A 9,635-nucleotide genomic window follows, 5' to 3' on the forward strand; every position below is an offset into this window, starting at 1 on the left:
ATTGCAGTAATGCACTCTGCTCTGGTGAGACCCCACCTGGAGTACTGCATCCAGCTCTGGGGGCCCCAGTTCAAGATAGACATGGAGCTGTTGGAGGGAGTCCAGAGGAGGGCCATGAAGATGATGAGAGGGCTGGAGCACCTCTCCTGTGAAGATGGGCTGAGAGAGTTGGGAGTTGTTCAGCCTGGAGAAAAGAAGGGGCTGGGAAGACTCATTGCGGCCTTCCAGTACTTAAAGGGGGCTTATAAGAAAGACAGAAACCTTTTACTAGGGCATGTAGTTTTGGGTAGTAGCTTTCTGCTCCTTTTTGCTTCTTACTGGTTTTGTCATTGCTCTGTTCCTTAGTGTCCCTGCTCCATGGGTCACCCACAGGCCCCAGTTACAGGTACCCTGCTCTGTGGATGAGTTGTGGGTCACAGTCCTCTTCAGGGTATCCCCAGTTGGGTGCAGTTCACCCGTGGGCAACAGTCCCTCAGGGGCTGCAAAAAAAAAAAGAAAAAACTTGTATTTTTATACAGTAGGTTAGAAAAGTGTGCTTTTCCTCTGGAAAGTTGCTATGATTACATTTAATTTTCAGGTTAAAATATGATGCATATAATGCCTGTATTTTATTTTTTTTTTTTGAACTGCAAATCTTGACAGTGAAGTTGCTAGTCTTGAAAACAGCAAAAGGCAATTATAACCTCCTTTTGGATCTAAAGATTAAATATAAAATCAGCTTCATGCTTAGCTATAAATTGTGTTCCGAATCTTAAGTTCATAGTTTTTTGTTTAATTAAAATCTGTGTTCATCTTAAATATGTTCAGTTATAGTAATGAAAGTCTGAATAGATCCCTGAAGTAGAAAGAAACTTAAGTAGAAGCCTCCCAAATGTTATGTGAGTTATAGCATGCTTGTATTATTAAGAAATACTGTTGTTTATGTAGCGTGGAGCTGTTCAACCAGTAGGAAACAGTGCGAATTCATTGTTACTGTCCCTGTTCAACGCTCACATTTTTAAGATGGTTGTTGAGACAGATGAGGCATAAATGAGAGCAGAACACTTCTCTGGCAGTAGGCTGCAAGTCCTTGTTGGATGATAAAGCGTGCTTATTTGTGTGGAAGGTCAACAGAAGCAATACTGCACTATGTGTGGAGCACAATGAACTTTTGTCTGACTTGTTCTGAAGCTGCTAAGAGTGTTAGCTTTTGGTTATTTTGGTGAGTTTATTTGGTCATTAGGTAAACATTTAGATTTGCTGTTTGTTGCTTTTATTTTTTTCTTAAGTTAGATTAGTCATCTGAAAGTAATCATTTGAAAGAATTTTACGTTGTACGAGAAGTAATCCTCTGTATGTTCTTCTATGCCATTGAGAGGATATAGTGACAAAAATAAGTTTAAGACACATTATTTCCTTTATTTTTAATAAGTCATTAATTTTAAACTACACATTTGTTTTCATCTTCTGTTTTGATAATTGGTTCTGAGCAGTAGGCAGGTGGTTGCTTTGGAATAAAACACCACATCAGACATCTTTCTTTTCAGAATGTATCTCGACATTGTCCATTTATAAAAAGCTTTTCATAACAGGAAGGTAAGGATAGGTGAAAAGTACATTGATTAATTTTTGTCTGTTATAATTGTGATGAAGATCAGAAATTGTGACAAAGATCACTATGCCAAGAAAACAGCATTCTTAAACATGTTTGAAAGATTGAGCTTATTAGCCTATACCAATTAAAATTGTTAGGCTTTCTTTGAAAACAAACCTGAGCTACAGCAAAGAATTACATAGTAGAAGCTGATGGCAGTAAACTGTTCCAAGTATTGCATGTGGCCCTTAAGTGCACACCCAAACAGAACAAAAAAGTACCGCATAATATAGCAAATTAAAGCAGAACAGAAATGGAGATTTTTTTTTTTTTTAAATGACATGGGTATATAGTTGCTTCTTTATGAGGCCAAGTTATAAAGAATACTTTTTGAAATTAATGCAATGAAATGTTTATTCAGTTTGGTAATAATAAATGAGTCTTTCCATTTGCAGGGTATAATTACAGTAACATTTGAAGTTCCAGGAAATATAAAAGAAGAAAACTTGAATCTCTTCATTCAGGTAAGTAGCAAATCATTGTCAACTGAAAAATAATTGTGGCTTTTTATAGAATATCATTCCATACCACTCTGTTTATGAAAACGTTTTCCTTTTCATAGAATCTTCTGTGGGAGAAGGACGTGAAAGATAAGAGTGGGCGCACCATGGATGTCATAAGACTGAAGGTTAATCAGAATTGACCAACTTCTTTGTTTTGTGCTTTTCATCTTTTACACCTAAAAACCTGCAGTGTGCAGTCAAAGGCACTGCTGGATCACTGCAACAGAGCAGACAAAATGGGGAATAGCAATTTGTCATTGTTCTCTGTAGAGAGAGTTTGTTATCTGCTGGCTGGTGGAACAACTCAAAAGGAGGTAGCTGACACAGAAGCAAACATTGATCCTACTTGTTTTGAATTGAGAGGGAAGATGTACAATCCCAAACATCATTGGCAGAGTTAATAATCAGGACATAGTTAAATCACTTTTTCATTTTTCACCTCCATTGCTTTGAAAGAGTCCATCCATCTCACATAAATGTCTCCTTATCTAGTTATTGGATAATGTAGGTTGGATACTATAGAATGCTGTCTATAGTTATAATTGGTGACATAATATGCAGAAGTTGAATTTGGCATAACATAGCAGTACAATACTAGTTGTGGTCAACACTCAAAACTTTTTACAGTATTGTCAGACTGTAGTTTTAAAGATGCAGCCTGTAAGTATTCATCTTCATGGGCACTTTGTATGTTTTTCAGTTGCATGGTTTTGAGAAGATTATAGGTGACAATTAAGGATATATTTTAATTTTCTTTATACCAACCAGCCAAGTAAATGATTAAAAAATGAGAATCAAGTCTGTTATTTGGTAGGCTGTAAGAAGTACAAGAAAATACACTCTGATTTGTTTTCTGTGAACACTTGTGTGTCATGGATAGCAACATAATTATTTTCATTTCTTTGGAAGAAGGGTTGTATTCTTGCTCTTTCAGCAACGAAACAAGAATATCCTTGTCTCTCCTTTCCTGATAAGTAGAAGAAAATAGCCACTAATGCATCATAAGCTGTCTGAAACAGTGCTATTTGCTATGCGCGAGCACATTTTTGTTGTATTGGAATCGAAGTAATTATTTAGGAGATCTGAGGCCTGTGATAAGCTGTGTGTGGGCCCTCAGTCGCAGACAAATACACCAAATCAAATGAACCCCAGGTAATTATAGAATAGGTTCCAGAGTTTGTTGCTTTTATATTTATCTTACCTGCAGTCATAATCCTTTTGGCAGTGATAGTCATAGAATTCCAACTAGTATGTCAAATGCAGACCTTTTTTCATGAAATATTTTTAACACTTTTTTTTTACTTTAGGGAAGTATAAGGCATGTTTTACAGAATGTGTTCCACTAAAATATTTTATAAAGTTTTACATTAAATGATGAAAAATCTTTTAGTACAACTTCTCGTATGTGGATTAATGGGCTCACTGTGACAGTAGTCCCTTCTAATTCTGTTGCTAGTCATTTTACTTCACAAATATTTGTTCATTCTCCAATATTTGAAGATTCTGTTTCAGAATAGTGAATATGCTGAGCATGAGAGCTTAATCAGGATAAGCTGAAATCCACCATTTTTGCTCGTTTTACATCATCTTTGCTGGCAATCACTCTTTCATGGGCAGATACATCATACAGCAGATATATATATTCAAAGTGGCATAGTAGCTGATGACATTTTATTTTTACTCAAACATGCTAGATACTGACCAAATGAGGAACAGAAGGCAGAGTATGGCAAAATGTAATTGTTATTCATTAACAAAATAAGGAGATGTGAGAATGGATGTTATAAGTAGAAGTGATCATACTACATGGTTATTTTGACTAACTAGTACATAGTTGCCAGAATTATTTTTCCCTGCTTGGCTTAGTTTCAGTTTTTTCCCCTCTTATTTCATGTTTAAAGGTTTGTTTATGTATCCTAACAGTTATTTTTCTGATAAGGGACTGGTATCTATTCAAGGCAAATCTCATCAGGTCATAGTCCAAGGTGTCCATGAGCTCTATGATCTGGAAGAGACTGCAGTAGCCTGGAAAGAAGATGAAAAGAGAACCAATAGACTGGTGCTAATAGGTAAGAGGAAATTACGTATCTCCTTGTTTGACTTCAAGAAGCTGTTCTTTCATCAAGCAGTCCTCTGACTTGTCCAGTGGAAAGCAACCAGCCTAAATAGTCTAGAATAGTAGCAGTGAGTATGTTCAGCGTAACCTTCAGTCAAAGGTTTATCCATCAACACCTCCTGCAGTTTTATATTCCAGCTGAGAGGAATCTACAATATCCATTTTAGTGACATTGAAATAAACCAAACCAAACCAAAATAAAATTAAGTATTCATAAATTATGTTGGCATATTTAATGTTATTTTTAAAATCCATAATTATAAATATCGTGATGGGAATGGTTTGAATGTTTGATCAAATATTCAGTAGCTGTAAGGAAAGTGATTATAGCATTAAAATGTATAAAATCTGTTTTGTTTCTGAAAAGCTTGTGATGAGGAGCTTGTAAATTTCTATTTCCTACTTGTTACTGTCTGTTTTGCAAAGTTTTTATGACCAGAAACCCCAAATTTTTCCTCCTTTGCCTTACTTGTACAGCTTGAAGTCTGTTGTTGCCTGTAAAATCTAAGGTTATCTTGTTACCTGCAGCTTCAGTTTAATACTGCTCTGTTTTCACTCACTGGTGTAATAAACGTTTTCCTTGCTGAGAAGACTTGCAGGTTGCTACTTGCATGCATTTTTTGTAATACACTGTAAAATATAATTAGCTAATTTATTTCTCTTTACAGGCAGGAACTTGGATAAGGAGACCATCAAAGAAGTATTCATAGCCACTGTGATAGAGAGACAAGGAAACAGTTGACATCAAACTACAGAAAAGATGAAATGTCTGTGCTTAACCTTGCAAGGTTTTTATGACAGAAAAGATTGACTGACATGCAGGAGTATTTTATTATAGTTTATTTTTCCTCTTGCAGTTTACACAACAGTTAAACCCTGAAGTCTTCCTGAGAATCCCGGCTGACCTACTGTTTAAAGATTAGCTTTTACGGTCTAGAATAAAACACAAACAATTCTTCCATTTTGGATTTGTCTTGAGTTATATCTGCAGAAATGCAGATAGACAAAAGGCTGGTGTTTGTACTGTACTTAAAGTATTACGGTAGGAATATGGTAAACATATTTGAAGCCTAGTGCTTTTCTCAGCTAATTCTTTTGCTACTGGAAGTAAAGCAACAGTGATTACTGCCAACAATGTAATCACAGTGAAAAGTATTTAGTGTTTAATATTAAACTGTTTTCCATATATTTCCACTTGTTTTGTGGTTTTTTTAAATGTATACATCCATCCCAGGTATTGCTAAACCTGTTGTGTAAATTAAACTAAAAGTACGTAGATAGCAGAGGCTCAATACCACATGGAATATATACTATCTGCATAACTATGAATGCAGCATTCAGTCACATAGCCAAAGTCTTAAAAAATGTAGGTGACCTCAGATCTACTAGGCCATGACCCTGCCAGTTCAGGATTTGCGGGGCTGGGGCATTTCAATGTTTTGTCTAGACTGCCCTGGGTGAGTTGACACTGTGTTTGGGTGCTGCCTTGTATACTTCTTTTGGAGCTTTTGTATCTGTGCTCATTACTTCTACAGTTTAGAGTTGAACTTCTTGCCCTGTACCTTCTCTAGTAGTCGCCGTTCACCTCTTAGCTGTAGAGGGATATACCAGCTATAGCTGAGTGAATGCAAAATGAGTGAATGCAAGAAGATAAGGTGGAATTAAAAATGTTTCAAAACATAATTCTAGGATATGCAGCAGATATTCTGAAGAATGGACTCTTAGCTACAACGCTATATGGATGCTTGCTGATATGTTATTGCCCAGAGAAGTTGTGGCAGCCACATCCCTGGAAGTGTTCAAGGCCAGGTTGGGGCTTTGGGCAACCTGGTCTAGTGGAGGGTGTCCCTGCCCATGGCAGCGGGGTTGGAACGACATGGTCTTTAAGGTCCCTTCCAACCCAAACTGTAGCCAAAAAGGCCTGTAACAAAGGTCTACTTGTATTACATGTGGTAAGAAACTATTCATTGTTACTTTAGGTAGAAGGCTAACAATTCTTAGAATGAGCACCTGCTACACATCATGAGAAAAAGGGGGAGCTACAAGACACTTCAAGGTCCTTATATATGTACTTTCCAGAAAGGGAGGCCACTAATTGCCTCCAGGAGCATCCTTGTATTCCTGAGGTGTATAGCAAACAATTACCAGGACCAAGGTACTGAGAAACTAGGGGAAAAGTATCTTGGGCCAGGGTCCCCTCGACCACCGACCCATAAGCCCCCTACCCAAATTATACCACCTACTCAAAAGATAGAGGCGGAGAAAGGAACTGAGCATGCGTTCTAGTTTGCATCCTAGGCAAAGAAATATGAACTAGTTATTGTAGTGGGGAGTGTACTACTTTGTAATCTTTGTAATACGCATGTATAAGTATGACAAGAGAACAACAGTTAGGTGTGCCTGATAGAGGAACTATCCTCCTGACACCCAGCGCTGCAATAAAAGGAAATGCCTGCTTCTTAATGCTAAATTGGTGTTAAGGAGTTTTCTTTTATTCCCAAATTTCGGTGACAAAACCATTCTATGATTCTATGATAAGCAGAACTTTGTTTTCGGTATTAGAGGTGTGTTACTTGTCACATACCTAACATTGAAGAAATTTCCAGAAATTAACTATTTCTGTAAACTAAAGCAAGGTAAAAAGAAAGAAAAGGCTTCTTAAAATGTTGCTTTCTGTTTAGCAGGGCATTGCTGCCATTTGAGTGAGATGGGTATATTGTTGAGTGACATTGTGACAGGTTCCCTTAGCATTTGCATCTTTAATTTTGAAAACTAATACATATTCTCACACTGGTACATTTTGGATTGCGTAAATGACATTTAGTCCTGGATGAAAATTAGTGCAATGATTGCCGTCAGTGTTACAGATTGAGTGATGAATATCATGTAAATGCAAAATTGTGGGTAATACATTTGTTGCTGCTTATACTTCCATTCTTCATAGAGAAAGTGATCAAATAGCTTTTACCTTATAAATGCCTCATATAATTGAAGAACTCTGCTATCTTTAGAAACGTCAATCTCTGAAGTGCTCAACTGATCATTTTCCAGTTGAAAAACATGTTCAGAGATTTAACAAGAGCTTCAACCATGAGTCATAAGGGAACAAGCCACAGATGTCTTTCTTACTGTCATAGTTTAGATGCTTATTTGTTAGATTTGCTCACCAAAATTCCCACGATGACTGTCAATATTCTGGGGTTTTCTTGTTGCTGTTAATGGGGCACCTCTGCAGCTGGGAATCTTCTGTATATCTCATCTTGCTGTTACTCATTCTTCCTCTGTAGGACTTTCCCAGCACTGCTCACAGAGGTAATGTCAGAGAAGCTTTAGTCAGTGTGCACAGCCTCGCCCCCTCCCCTCCCCTCCCCTCCCCTCCCCTCTCCCCTCCCCTCCCCTCCCCTCCCCTCCCCTCCCCTCCCCTCCCCTCCCCTCCCCTCCCCTCCCCTCCCCTCCCCTCCCCTCCCCTCCCCTCCCCTCCCCTCCCCTCCCCTCCCCTCCCCTCCCCTCCCCTCCCCTCCCCTCCCCTCCCCTCCCCTCCCCTCCCCTCCCCTCCCCTCTCCCCTCCCCTCCCCTCCCCTCCCCTCCCCTCTCCTCTCCTCTCCTCTCCTCTCCTCTCCTCTCCTCTCCTCTCCTCTCCTCTCCTCTCCTCTCCTCTCCTCTCCTCTCCTCTCCTCTCCTCTCCTCTCCCCTCTCCCTTGTCCTCCTCTATTCTGTTCTATATAACTGTCTGTCTCTGTCTATATAACGACACTGGTAACACAGCCAAGGGCTGGATCTTTATCCTCTTTTCCCAAGAAGATTGCTGTTTTCTTTGATACTTATTTGACTGACTTTCTGGTCTGTTCTTACACATCCAGCCTGGAGTGCCAAGTCTTGTTCTTATGCCAGAATGAAAAGAGAAGGAAAAGCTCCAGTAAAAGCTGCCCTTAGCGAACTGATTGCTGGATGCTTTTGGTATTTATGTAACATCAAAGATGCCCTTCTCCAAGGAACTGAAACTCCAAGTGAGGTGGTGTGGGAGGCCGGAGGGAGCAGGTGGGCACCACTCAGCCCTGTCCTGGGGTGGGGGGTGGCATGGACGGCAGGGCAGCTGAGGGATGCTGAGGGGCATGGGGGGCGAGGAGGGGCCTGGCGAGGAAAAACATTAGCATTTCTGCCCATACAGGTCCCAAGAGGGGCACAGCAGGGAGTGACCTGCACCTTCTCATGAGGAAATGGCGGCTGTCATGGCTGTGGGGCAGCTATCCACCTCTGGGCCCGCTTCCCAGCCAAAAAAACTCCCCAGATAGCAATGCTTCACTTCTCGCCTCCAAGACACGCTAAGCGCTAGGAATGCACTCGGCATCAATCTTATCAACAAAACCCATGCATTTTCTTCCTAGCAGAGGCAGCGAAGGAGTTTCTCTCCTAGAGGTAAATTGCAATGATTTGGTCACCTCTGTGCCCTCACAAACATCAGACGTCTGCAGAAATCACTTCTCCAAAACAGCATTTTCTCTACTGTATCTACTTTCAACATGTTTTTATAGGCTGTTAAACTCGAAAATAAATCACAGAAATTATCTCCCTCCTTGCCCTAACCATCATGCCATTTGTTTATATCACCTGTGATGTTTAATTTTCAGGAATTACCCAGTCAGATGGATGAGGTTTAAATTTTCTGTTTTATGATGTTCTTTAAAATATAAGCAGTTCAGAATTTGCTGGATTTTCACTAGATTCTTACTTTCTAATCCTGAAGTGTAACAACCTCTCTTCTGCTGCACCAGGGTGAGGTGGTGGCAGGGGGCTGGTTGTCCATGTCCCATCCTGTCCCCCAAGGGTGGGATGTGACCGGATGTGACGGGACAGGTCAGGCTGAAGTCCCAGCTGCCCACTGTCCCCATGAGCCACCCTGCTGCTCCACCACCCTCATCAGACTGGCCACCCTGCAGAGCCTGCAGTGGCAGCATCCATACCTCCATCCCAGGGACATCCTGTGCTGCTGGGAGTGCTGGCCTGAGCAGCATTCATTGTTTGTTCGTCCTCCCTCTCAGATCCACCTGAGCATCATTTTTCTGTTTGCTCCCATGCTCTGCTCTTCCTTCACTGCTCTGCAGCTCCACATTGCGTCCCAATTTGCTATATACATTTATGAATGTTAGATACCATGCATTTGTTCTCTTTATTTTACCCTTAAACCCAGGTTTATCCAGGTTCAGGCCTGCATTGTTTTAATCAACCATGTGTGAATCGTTATGGGGTCTCCAGTGCTAGGCCTGTGCACCATCTTATCACCACATGCCTCTACACCACAACCTTGTATCCACTTCTCAACGCTACAGATACTGTATCAGACATGTGTTTCTTTATGCTGCATCACTACATTACAGCCATAAAT

General features: G+C 40.3%; 1 protein-coding gene across 1 annotated transcript in view; it reads left to right on the forward strand.

The window, feature by feature from the left end:
• Window positions 1-5,440, forward strand: part of ZNG1A (Zn regulated GTPase metalloprotein activator 1A) — a 31,835-nt gene extending 26,395 nt beyond the window's left edge. Inside the window, 5 exon segments of the mRNA XM_075739646.1 lie at window positions 2,029-2,097; window positions 2,196-2,261; window positions 4,076-4,205; window positions 4,921-4,970; window positions 4,973-5,440. Coding sequence (XP_075595761.1) covers window positions 2,029-2,097; window positions 2,196-2,261; window positions 4,076-4,205; window positions 4,921-4,970; window positions 4,973-5,050 — 393 coding nt within the window. The 3' untranslated portion in view covers window positions 5,051-5,440.
• Window positions 5,441-9,635: the final 4,195 nt, after the last annotated feature.

This window comes from Balearica regulorum, chromosome Z, assembly GCF_011004875.1.
Source record: "Balearica regulorum gibbericeps isolate bBalReg1 chromosome Z, bBalReg1.pri, whole genome shotgun sequence".
NCBI classification, from domain to species: Eukaryota; Metazoa; Chordata; class Aves; order Gruiformes; family Gruidae; genus Balearica; species Balearica regulorum.